The sequence below is a fragment of the Cyprinus carpio genome, chromosome B7 (assembly GCF_018340385.1).
Source record: "Cyprinus carpio isolate SPL01 chromosome B7, ASM1834038v1, whole genome shotgun sequence".
NCBI classification, from domain to species: domain Eukaryota; kingdom Metazoa; phylum Chordata; class Actinopteri; order Cypriniformes; family Cyprinidae; genus Cyprinus; species Cyprinus carpio.
Window position 1 is genome coordinate 31,820,659 of NC_056603.1, and position 13,616 is coordinate 31,834,274.

Consider the following 13,616-nt stretch of genomic DNA (forward strand, 5'->3'; position numbering starts at 1 on the left):
TTTGTTATTTTTAATAGGGGTGCTCCGATCAAATTTTTTAAGGGCCGATCATCGATCGTCGATCACAGGAAGCAGTATCTAAAGTCTTCTTTTTATCATGTGGAATTATTTGTGGTTTTTATGTGTTGTGGGTTTTTTTTTATTTTTTGTGTGTATGTGTTTCATTTTTGAAAATGGGGGGAATTCCCCTCTTAGGTGACTCTTGTGAAGGGGGATTTTTTTAATTTGAGGGGTGGAAGGGGCAGTTTTTAGAAATTTAAAAAAATATATATATTATTATCTCACCTTAATGTTTGATCTTGCAGTGCGTAATTGTTGTACAATAACTTACAGACAGCACAAGCCTGATTTCGTGAGCTGTACGTATGCGAGGTGGCCTTTTACACCAGTTCACAAATACTCCGTTTGTAGTACGTATGCAGTCCATTTGCGGTACGTAAATGGTGCAGAAGCAGGGTGGACTTATTGTACTTTCACACAGGAATCTGCTTCTGATCTGGGCTGCGTTTCCCAAAAGCTTCGTAAGCCTAAGAAGTTCATAAAAACGATAGTACGATTGATCTTAATATTACAGTCGGTTTCCCAAAAGCAGCATAACTTAAGTAGCACTTGAAAATCATCGTAGATCTGCTCTGGAGTAATCATTTAGCCCTAAGTGCATCGTAAGAAGACCGATTTATGCGGTCACATGCAGGACAATTGGCAGATTGCACCTTTAACTTTTTTTAAGTGCAATGTGATTATAATATAAGGATTTGATTGTACTTTATTGTACATTCTATTACTTGTTTTTTGTTGTTGATTTAAATGAATTTATACATGAAAAATAATTAAAAAGGTGAGAAAAAATAGAAATACACATCTAAATTTAATGACTGAACAAAAAAATTAATAAAATAAATCATGTAGGAAATATACCTCAAATACTGGGGGGGGGGGGTATTATTATTATGTAAAGTATAATATTATACGTATAATGCCCTATAATATAATATAATATAATATAATATAATAAAATATAATATAATATAATAAAAATATTATATTATTCATTCATTCATTTATTCATTTCCATTTCGAACTATTAAAAATAAAAAAGGGAAAAAAAACACATAATAAATATTCAAATGAGTACCAATAAAACAAAAACAAATCAACAAATACAATTTTTCGTATTTTTTTTTCCTTTTCCCCTTTCTTTTACATATTTTTAACATGTTTGAAGTAAAAAAATACAATTATAATATTATATTATATTATATTATATTATATTATATTATATTATTATATTATATTATATTATATTATATTATATTATATTATATTAAATCCGAGTTGTCTGGAACACAGCATTAGATTAAAATTTTAATAACCGACGTGAAACAATAACGAACGATCACAAAATGACTCGTAGAAAATGCTCTTAAGCTCTAAGATGAATTGTTTTTGAGAAAACCCGGCCAAGTCATCTGTTATCTGTTCATCCATTATTTTGATTCAAATCCAACCATTGTAACTGAAAATGCTTTTTCAGAATTGTGATTCTTTTTTTTTACTCAGTACAGTAATACAGTCTTTCATAGATGTGTTTAAATACAATAAATATAAGCAACACATTATTCAATGCATTTTACTTCTAGATTTATACATTAAGTTGCTCAAGCAAGTGGCAAAACATTTAAACTATGTTTCCAATGTCATCACAAACATTCAAAATTAAAATTTACCACTGACAGAAACAGTCAGCTCTACTGCCTTTTCTTTTACATTTAAACCTTTATTACAAGCAATCCTGTAGTTCATAAAGAACTTTGTCTATTATTGCTTTATTTATCTGAAGTTTTTTTTCCTTTAAATCTAGCCAAAAAGCCATATGTGTTGACTGTAAAACACAGTAGACTTTAATTATATGCATTTATTGTGTAATTGCTACATTTTTGTGTCAATCTATGTTCATATTTACCGCAAACAATGCGCTGTTACATTAATTCAGCGCTTGCAGCAAAGCAAAAATAGACTTGGTGCAGAAACTATCGCTGAGCTGCTGCAGACGCACCGATCCTGGAACGCACTGCCAGGTGTAGTGTAAATGTTTAAATCCATTAACATGAGCATGAAATGCCAAACCTCTCATGGCAAGTGTGTCATCAGCTTGGGATCGGTTTATGAGATCGGCCTTTATAGAGACAGCCCAAACCGATTATTGGCTGATAGCGATCGGTAGCCGATCAGTCTGAGCACCCATAATATTTAACAAACCATATTATAGATGTCTTGTCAGATTTAAGTTGAACCGCAGAACCGTGGGTGGAGAATGGTATGGTTCTATTTTTTACCAAGTAATTTACACCCTTTATACAGATACTGATTGGATTTCCAGATTGTGTCTGTGTGTAAAGTACAATAGTAAAAGTGTGTCTAATTTTTGCTTTTCTCATGACTAAACAAAACTATGCTAGTAGTGTATCTACAGAGGTGGCAACCAATGAGTGTGAATCATTGCAGTGAAATAGAGGCGGTGACTTGCATTTAAAACACAAAACTATCTTCTTCATCTCATTTGAGGGTACATCATTCAGATATTTCCTCAAAAAAGTAACGTGGCCATCCCAACAAGTCAGTTTGGTCAAAATCCTAATTGAATCTAAAATTTACAACATAGGCTCATTGTAAATACTGTATGTGCCTCTACCTACATTTCTGTCAAAAACGTACCTATACATACGAATCGCTGTTTCCAGTTGAAATGAACACTAGAGGCAGTAAAACACAGGGAACTTTTTGATTAATAAAGCCTAATTTTTCATAATTACTAGAGGAATATTAGGCCATGAATTCATAACAATGTTAACATGCTGCGAGATTTGAAAACTGATACTTTTAAACATGTCATCACATATCCAGTTTCATATGCATGAGTTTCCTAATTCAGTAGGTTTGCTCGGTAGCACACACGACACGGTGTTGCACTTGATTGATGAAGAGCTCCGGTACGAACCCCGTGAAACTACGGTTCAACAAAACAGCTCAAATGCACACAAAGAAGTTAAAGGAGACATACTATGCCCCTTTTTACAATATGTAATATAAGTCTCTGGTGTCCCCAGAATGTGTCTGTGAAGTTTCAGCTCAAAATACCCCACAGATCATTTATGTTATTTTGAAAATGGCTATATTGAATGGAAGCAGAAACACTCTGTTTTTCAAGCCTGTCTCTTTAAATGCAAATGAGCTGCTGCTCCCCGCCCCCTTTTCCAGAATAGAGCTGTGCCGTTACAGCTTGTACCTGCTAAAAAACATCTGTTTTGGTTCTGATTATCATGTTTATCGTGCTGAAATCATGCATTTTAAACCATATGAGTTTAAACTTCTTATATACTGTACATTTTTTCTGAGTGCACACGTACAGAAAGTAGTGGTCACAGCATGTGAGTACTAAACTAAGTTCTCATTCACACACACAAGTTTACATTAAAAACAAACATGAGTTTGTTGGATATGTCTCTGAAGGTAAACAGCAGTGAAATAAATTGCATATTTATTTTAGATCTGTGTGGCAGCAGCAATATACAGTAAATAAATCAATAATTCCACTGCTCTCTTGTCTCCTCTGAGGCTGGGACTCTAAATAGTGTTCTGTGCTAGTCAGTGCAGCCAAAGACAGAACAGTTAGCATGTTTTGCTCAAACTTTCACAGTAATATTATAATGAGATCCCTTTGCAACGTCACTAGCGGAAAGAAATCATACGCGCTTGTTTTTTCCGATGCTTGCAGAAAAAGGCTTACCAAAACAAAGTTAGTTGGTTCATCTTTTTCACGTTTCCTTGGTTGGTAGATGCACCGGGGACCTGATTATAGCACTTAAAACCTGGAAAAGTCAGATTTTCATGATATGCCACCTTTAAAATAGCATGGCTGCATCAGCAAATATGTTTTTATATCACTTTTTCATTTGTTAACTCTATCAGATTGGTTTAGGGTTGGGTTTGGTGTAGGGGATATTTCCAACACGATAGAGCATTTAATTTAGCGAGATTCCTCTGATATTTGAATTACAAACCACCGCAATATGTACCTGAAGCAATGTAATACAAACACAGCAATACGTGCCTATATCATCGTAACAAATATGTTCCAGGGTCACGTATTGAACCCGCATTTTAACGCCACTCACTGGACGTTTCACTTTGAAACTTCTATGAACGTGCAGTAAGGTACGTAATAGCAGTGTTGCAGAAATGTAAATGAGCCTGGGTTGAAAATTTAAGTGGTTACCGAATAATCATATCAAGTAAAAAAAAATAAAAAATAAATAAAAAAAATTATAATGACATAAAAAATTACTTTTATGAACAAAAAAGGAGTATCAAGGCTTGATTTAGCCCAGCATTTAAAACACAGTAAATGCACTATAATAAATCATGTTGACTAACTCCACACATACTGTTACAACACAGCGGCATTAAATTCAAGGTCCTTAAAGCAGAATAAAACTCTTGCACATAAAACTCTAGTCGCCCTTGGTTACCCTACAGAGAGACCAAAAAACCAAACGAGCGTATAAATGTTATCACATTCATTTCCTCAAAGCCTCAATCTCAAGCTCAGCAAGACTCCAGCAACTGCTGGCCTAACTGCCCCTGGTAGACCCCCTAAATCACAGAGCTGACTTCGACAATAGCTCAATAACACAAATTGAAATCATTCCTTTCAAGTCAAGGCTTGTATGAGAGTGAGACGTGTAAGACTGTCGGACAACAAAGTGTGCAAGGCCAACTCCCTTTTTGTCATTCTGCGACATATAAATTGCTCCCTCTAGTGCTTAAGGAGAAAGAGCATTGCACCAAAGCCCAGCTGGCTCGTTCAGCCACTGAAAGTATCATTAATTCTACCTTGACATCACCTCTGAGTTGTGCATCTACAGGTCCAGTACATCAGATTCCACACTCCACCTCACACTCTCTCAGCACAGAGAATCACCTCTGCCTCTCACTAAAGCATCTTCAAGCAGCTGGCTTTTCAGGGCTGACTGCGGACAAAATCCCTGTAGTATCTTTCTATTGCAGTAGGCTTCGGACTCTATAGTATTCCAGCATGTACTGCATTCATTGATGGTTAAATGAGTTTATGCACAATGATGTTTAAATGCGGAAATCCTATGGAGAAATAAATAGAAAGCTATTAAATTTAAAGCTGAAATGTGTGGTTTATATACTGCCAGCTTCACCAAATGAAACTGCAAACATAATGACTATTTAAAACTAGTTTTCCAAACACTCGCTCTGTCTGCCACTGGTTGAACAAACAGTCAGTCCTGCCCCAAACTCACACATTGGTTGAGCCAATGTTGCTGTGTCGGTTGGTCAGGATAGTCAAACAAAATAAAGAATGTTTTGACAGCAAGAGTGCCACAGTGTTTATGCTTGAATGGTTTATTTATAGCTGTCTCTTCATATTTAATTGAGATATGAAAAAGTATTTAACAAGACACATTTTACCTTATAATTAAAAATAATTATGATTTTTTTTTTTTTTTTTTTTTTTTAAATAAATTGGTCAGGTAAGACTTTATTTTAAGGTTCAATTCTCACTATTAACAAACCATTAACCATGACATTTGTCTCAATAAACTGCTCATTTAAATTTAGGTATTGGATAGAATTATGGATGTAAAATATGGTTATGCAGAATATGTGCTTTATAAGTACTATTAAACATCCAAAATATTATAAGTATGCATGCTAACAAGCAACTACTTTATATGAGAATTGGTCCCTATACTAAAGTGTTACCACTGGTCACACTTTATAGTATGGATTTGTTGTGTAACTACATGTTTTTTTTTTTTTTTTTTTCTGGAAAATTCCCACATTTACTGCAAATGAGTTTGAGGTATGGTTTGGTTTTGGGGTAAGGGTTGGGTTTGTAGTTAACAGTGTAACTACAGATGTTCATTAAATGCAAGAGCTTTAAATGTAATTACAAAGCACTAATATATCCATACATAATAATTATATTGTACAAAAATTGGTAAGTACATAGTAGTTAAGGCCACCTAATATAAAGTGTGACCAATAATTTTTACATTTTGTTTTACATAATATTCTATACTATAATTTAATAACAATAAACAATGGCCTGTTTTTATTCTTATTTTTATTTAGGAATAATGCATGAATACACGACAAGGGCACCTATGTTATAGCTGCAATTTAAAGAGTCTTTATCATTAATCCTCCAGCCTGAAAGGTCATCATTTTATTTCAGACGTCCTTGCGCAGATCTAATTTATTCACCGGTATCTTCCCTCCTTTCACTTCATCCTCAATTCTCTGCACTCATTTCTCCATTTCTCTTTCTCCCTCCTAACCCATTTTATACTTTCCCTTGGCTTGTTTACTCCTAGATTAGAAGTACTATTTTAAGGTCTCCCTGCAGCCCATATTTAAATCTATGACTGCATATGTGCCGTCTAGTTCCCCTGGCACTCATTAAATCTAAGGTCAATTCTTAGCAGCACTGGGTTTAAGGCTTAAGATGTAAAAATGAGCAATCGATGGTGGGAATGATGACCTCTCAAAGATTTCTCAGGATAGCAGCAAGAAATTCCCACTCCGTTAACCACTTTCCCACAGCCATGAGCAAGTAGAACACTGAGAGCTCCCCTATTTTAATATTAGAGACTGTATAACTGTAGAGCAGCACAATATTTTGTGTCATGGTTGCTTGGCCTGTGTTTTTGTGGAACGTTGAAACCCATGTTCAGTGCTGAGACAGACGGCTCCACTAACTGCTGTCACTGCTGCTCTTGTCAAAGCACATGGTACAGCGGTCCTGCAGACATTAGCAACGGCCATATCTCTGAGGATGGCAGCATGTGTTATGAAACGACATGATGTGGAACTGTCGCTGCCATCTGAATTCATTACAGTAAAATCTGGTTCATTAACACAGTGGATGATAAAGCATGTCTTGCACATCGCTTGTGCATTAACAGGTGTCAGTCTAGTTGACAGAACACTGTGTTTGTTCTCTGCAAATAGTATGGACCTTGGGTTTGGGTGATTCCAGAGTTCACATACACACACGTTCATGTATCTATCATGAGTAAAAGATAGATTTTTTGAAGCACCTTCAAAAGGGTGCAGTAAAGAACCCCAAATATACAGTATATATATTTTTTTTTTCAATTTACAATGTGGAAAAAAGCTACTGCATGCTCTTACCATCAGGGTTGGCACAGATGAAGACGCGGACACTCCTGCCCGTGGGGACATGGAACGGTGGGAGCGCAAGGACGTTGCCACTGATGGCTGCTCTGCGCAGAGCAGAGTCACGGGGACAGGGCTGCCTGCTGCCCACTCCGGACGGCCACATGGGTGGCGACTTCCAACGTGGCTGCAAACAGAATTTAACATGTTTTGGAACTCAAGATTATGGTTTTGAAATACTGAAGGGAATGAATGGATGGACGGATGCAGCATTTTTACGCACATAGTTTGGTTGAAACTCGTAAGGACTGAGAAGTAGTTGCATAAACAAAATTTAGTGAGCAAAAAGGTCCTTTTTCTATAGTCAGTAGTGTATTGATCTATGATGTTTGCCTCAAACAAACATTACTTTCAAATCAAGCAGCTTTCTTTTTGTCAGTGAAGCAAATCTGGTTAACCATCTTGGTAAATGTGATGGCAAATGTGAACTAGTTCCAATTCAAAAGCAGTTCCATTTTATTACCGCTACTGAATATACTGCTCATAATATACAACGGCCAGTGTAGTCTGATTCCTGCACAAATGACTCTTACGAGTTGGTTCTTTTTAGTGAATCAAATAAATAAATAAATAACGCGTGACTCCCAAAACACTGACTCTTATGAGCCACTTCATTTTAATGGATAAAAGATTGCACTCACACTTTCAAATGTTTGGAATTAACACATATATTCATTAATAAGTGTGACTCAGAAGTTATTGTTTATACAGCCTTTATCATTTATATTGTTTTCTATTCTCACCTTAGTTGTAACCATAGTAACAGTGAGTGAACTTGGAATAGATTCATCGCTATTATTAAATAATCACTGTGTATGATTTTCAAGCATACTATTCATACTATACTAAATAGTAGTATGCTATTGCAAATTAAGGCAGTGAATATTCAAGATGGCATGTCCACAACAATCAAAAGGCTTACTTACACAACGCTATTTAATAAACAGGTAAATACCCATAAATTGTACTACATGAAGCAACAAACTAATTGTCATGGGGTGCATTTCCCAAAAGCATTAGCTAACTCTATTGGTATGAAGAAACTTGCTACCATAGTTGATTTTGGGAATTGCACCCCAGTATTTTTCCATTTACAAAGCACATGTTTACCTAAAAGTAGATCCTGAAAATTAAAAGTTGGCAATTAAAAGGTTTTAAAATGAGATTGTTGCTGTGGTTAATCTTGGAATTGTTTAAGTAAAACTTTACCGAGCACTCCCTTAAGAATTTACAGTTTTTTTTCTGGAGAAAATGGTGTATTCCACTTTTTGAACAAATGGTTCTTATGACCCTTTTACTTGATAGTTTTATTGCGCTTGCATCTTGTTTCTTCTTTGCAGTGTCCCTCACATGAGAGATGCATTTTTAGAATGCTGTCAAGGTAAAAGAATTCCACCTAAATGTTGTAACAAAGGCACATGAGATTTACCATATGGCAACATGTATTTAAAGATATAAGACATATTTTGTATAAATATGTGAATGAATGAATGAAATATTATCATATTTGTTTTTTTTTCTCACAGTAATTTACTTATACTGCAAGTATAATGTATTGTTTGGTTAAAGTAATCAAAGGTCTGTGCAAACATTCTTTTTTAATAATTATATTACCTTTGATTTATTATCAAAATGAAAAATACTGATGAGGGCAGCGAATGTAATTACACTATTGCATTTCTTTCCCCCTAAAAATGGGATTTTTCTTTTTTACTGAAGGAGTTACTAGTGGAACCGTCGAGGAATCGTTAAAAGAAATCAGAATCGCAACCAGAATCGATTCACATCTCTAGTTGTAAATGACTTATTGCTTGAGGAATGCCTGGAATTACCATAACGCAAGATCCGCACGCAATAAAGAGTTAACTGAAAAGAAAACACACTACATCATGTCTACTTTATCACTTTATACCATTTTTCAGTAATATTGGTGTAATCAAGATAAAACGCGTAAATGCAACCGGTCACGAACTGCATCTCCGCACAAACGCAACGATCAATGGACAATTTTCTGTCTCAGCGAACGACGAATCTTATATTGAAGAGACTTGAAGATCACTTGTCTTAGTTGCGTTTCATGCTATAATATCACACCTGCCAAAATGCTAAACACATTCGAAGACGACAAAGTTGCGCGTTCATCGTACAGTAAAGCCAATTCCAAACAAAATAAACTCAGCTGCGGTTCAACGCACAACGAATGCAGGCAGCATGCTTGCACAGTAACACACTTGGAGTGCTTACGTTCATCCTCTTCATCCTGGAGCCGTATCACACAATATCCGAGCAGGTATCCACGGAAATCAGCGGAGACGGCGAAACATACGCCTATTAAATATCTTTGACCGAAAATCAGTCCCGGGGGACCGGGTGAGTGACGGTCGCTGGCCAAACCCCGGCGGTCCGCATCCTCCTTGTGCCGTGTCTTATAAAGCTCTGCGCACAGCGTATTCTGTCCGCAGTGCTTGAGGAAAACACAAGTGAGGTGACAGAGAGGAGAGTGAGAGTGGAGGGATATTCCTCTCATCGCCAGCTGTCTCTTAATGCGCAGCGGCGAGCAGGAGTACGAGAGGAGGAGGAGGAGCGCTCTGAATTCATTATCAATAAATGCTTCTCTTTCGCAGCGCGCTGGAAGTTTAAGTGAATTGAATTAAACGTAATTGATTGGACTGCATTGCTGCTCGCGCTCGGGGAAATGCTCAAACCTCGCCTATTTTCTTCGCAAAGATAGACAAATATGCTATAGTTTCGTCTTTTTTTCCAGATACAAAGTGCTCAGAAATAACACATACTACACGATTCTTATAAAACAAATGCGTTCTTGGAGCTTATTGACCGCCCTACTGAAAAAACAGCCTAAAACAGACTGCAGTATCCCTTTTTTGCTCGTCTTCCAGCCTGGTCAAAATTGGTCAGCTGGCTGATTTTAGAAGGGCTCCGGTGAGGCTTGAAGGCCAGCTTAACCCAGCTAAGACAAGCAGTTTTGGCAGTTTTCTTCATCAAGGTGATCTGATGCGCTCTGCTTATAGACACACTGCAAGTAGCTTATCACGCAGAGCAGAGATTTATCATAAGGCTAACATACAAGCCTGCTGCTGACTGCAACCAGATGTTAAAAAAATGAATTGTGGAAATGCCTTGCTTGTTGACAAAAATAAGATAAATAACTGAAAGTCATCTGTCCCCACAGGAGTCTACAATACAACCACAGGTCAAATGCAATTAAAATACATGAAGTAACTTTCTTTTGCAATCCGCAAAAAGTCATAATCCTGTTATGGCTTCAAAATCAAACCTAAAAAAGAACAAGTGTGTTTAACCAAAAACATGGTTATTTAATCAAACATGAGATTAGTTAAGATATATTGTTAGTTAAAATAAGTAACTTACTGTTCTCGACAATAGCTGTGCTGTTTCCCCTCTGGGTCCTGTTGGCACTGTGCTCTAATATAAAGGACCAGACCCTCTGCGTGAGGCACACATGAACTCTGCAAAAGCAGAGGTGCTGAATCTGGCAACCAGCAGTGGCTTAACCTTTCTTTCCTTCCCTCTTCCGGTAAAGCTGTAATCCCTCCAAGTCAGAAGGAACTACCCTCTTCTGATTCCAGATCTGTTTTGCACCTCCTCTCATTGTGCTGTAGGCCATGTTTGACTGGTAAGTGCTGATCACGGAGCAGTGTGAAAGATCCTAATCTCCTATATTGAGCGGTGTGCAACGAATGTGGTGGGGTTTCATTTAAACAGTCCCAGCATGCCATGGGCAATTAGGGAAAGTGAAAAGTGTTGACACACACACACACACACACACACACACACACACATACACACACACACACACACACACACACACACACACACACACACACACACACACATACACATTTTTTATATGGATCATACTTGAATGATTGGAAAACATGCTGAAAACACTGCTTTGAGGTTTTACAGGAACCGTACAGTTTTGAGCACACACGCACACACAAACAGCCTTCATTCTGACCATATAATCTGCATCCGCAATAATGTGGATGTATCATTATGCATCATTACAGAAGCAGCCATGCAAAGAGAACAGCTCTATAGGGATAAAGTGGTCCTTATGACTTATGGTTATCTAATGCTTTTTTTTTAGAATGCCACACCAATGAATTAAGCTTTTGAGAGTGTGAGAGCATCCTGAAAATATGAACTACCAGAATATATTTGTTCCAACCTGTCCTCCAACTAATACGCTCGTATAGGTCGTTTGTCCAAATCCCTGAAATACGACCCATCAGAGCGTATACTACAATTGCGCCCCTATCGGCAAAAGGTCGTGTTCATATTAATGTTTTGTACTCTTTTATTTGCACCGTGATTTGCGTTTCGTGTAGCTCAGTTGGTAGATTATTGCGTTATACCTTGATATGCAATCATGCTATCATGGGTTCGATCCCCGAGAATGGACGTGCACGTAAAATGTATATGCTCAAAAAATCATAATTTAGCATGATTTCTGTGAGGGTTAGGTTTAGGGGGTGGGGTTAGGTGTGGTCATTCGAACGAATAAGCCTCCTAGTAAAATATGTACGAATTACTGTGAGATCGGTGTAAAAAAAGTCCACACATTGCATTTAAATAAACGTGCGTTTTGATTGGTAATGACGTTATACGTCATTTCATGACGACAGACGCAACGCGATACTGTCATTATTTTTACGCCCACTAGAGGCCGCTTAACGTTAAAACGTAAAAATAGGTCGTAATAAGGTGCTTGCACAAACGACCTATATGGTCGTTTTTTTTTGTTGGAGGGGATGATTTTTTTTTTTTTTGGGGGTGTGAATGTGTTTTGAAATGTGATATATAATTTGTATATAAAATATGTGTGTGAGCTTTACACAGAGAGAGAAGTGAGATATAGCATAAGTAGGCTTATGTATGTGCACACATATGCATGTTTGTACATTTATCCTCGTATACCGACATTGACACCAGAGACACCCACTAGCCAATGAGACCCATAAATCAAAGCCCAACTTCCTTTCTTTTCTCCATGCCTGTCCTTTGTCTGCTCAAAAGGTCCCTATACAGCTGCTATACCACCAACACATCCTCGCCTCAAGATAACCCCTCCACAGATCAATACTCTCAATCCCCGGACAAATGCATGCATAGCTTCCATAGCAGGCGAGACAGTGGCTTTGTCTCCCTTTTCTAAATGCATTGAGTGTGAGAACAGTTTGCCCTGGTCTGAGAGTGTGAGAGAGTCAAGGTGAAAGTATGTGATCAAAGAGAAAATGTCAGAGGCTTTGTGCTGAAAAGACTTTCATTGATGGATGACCCATTGACACTTTAGCAATTTAGGCGAGAATTTAACAGAGTGGAATAGATTTTGGCATGAAATCCATCTGCTGAGAAAACTAATTTGTGTGGACAAAAGTATTCAGACTGAGGCAATTTCTGGTCATGTTGTGAAGTGTTGGGGGTGCTCCATAATGCAGTTTTCTTGTTATGTTGGAGTATTGAGCCACTTTGTCTCCTGTTATAAAAGGCATTAGTGTAACTTTGTTTGTCATGGATTTCGAAAAAAACCTCAAAAATACAGAAACAGTTTTGGTTTGGTCTTGTTCTTTGACAAAGAAACATGGAGAGTTTCAAGAGGACCTATTTTTAACATGTAAGAATTAATAGTGTTGTCTGCAATGTGTGCAATTCAGCAGTGTGGAAAGACTGTGGATAATTCAGAACCACGGACAGCACCCTAACGCTAGAGCAGAAGCTTACAACCTTCTGGTCTCCAAGAAGAAACCACAAACAGAATAATGAGATGCAACAAAGTAAAGTTTTTAGAACAACAGTATATCAGTCTGGCAAGACTAATGCAAAATAAAAAAGAACACTCCCATAAGAATGTTAACTAAAAAAAAAAAAAAAGCTTCAAGAACACTGTCACTTTCCTGTTCCCCTTTCTATTTAAAATAAACTAATTGTATGCATGAAATGACGGCTTTGAGTTTCATTAGGCTTATAACCCTCAACAACTGTATCAAAGGCAGTTTGTACTCCCTACCTTCGACATGTGGATTAAAGAGGTGTTGTATAAAGCTTGGAAAAAAATCTAATTCTAATTCATTGGCTCGTTAAAGATTTTTAATAAGTAATGGCTGACTCTATATTTAGTTAAGCTGAGCACCTCTTTTGTTTTTATGTTTTTAAAATTTGTTTCATTTTATTATTTATTTTGAAATTCTGTATTTGTGTTTAAATGTATGATTCTGCTCAAATCAAATTTTAGTGCTGGGTATTTTTAATTTTTTTTATCCTGCTTTATTGTTTGGGGGTTTGTTATTTGGGTTAATAAT

The 13,616-nt window shown here is 36.8% G+C and overlaps 1 protein-coding gene across 1 annotated transcript in view; it reads right to left on the bottom strand.

Annotated features, from left to right (window-relative positions):
- The window catches only part of LOC109046288 (NACHT and WD repeat domain-containing protein 2-like), a 60,949-nt gene extending 50,502 nt beyond the window's left edge, over window positions 1-10,447 (bottom strand). Inside the window, 2 exon segments of the mRNA XM_042728343.1 lie at window positions 7,228-7,399; window positions 9,517-10,447. Of these exon segments, the coding sequence (XP_042584277.1) occupies window positions 7,228-7,399; window positions 9,517-9,531 (187 nt within the window). The 5' untranslated portion in view covers window positions 9,532-10,447.
- Window positions 10,448-13,616: the final 3,169 nt, after the last annotated feature.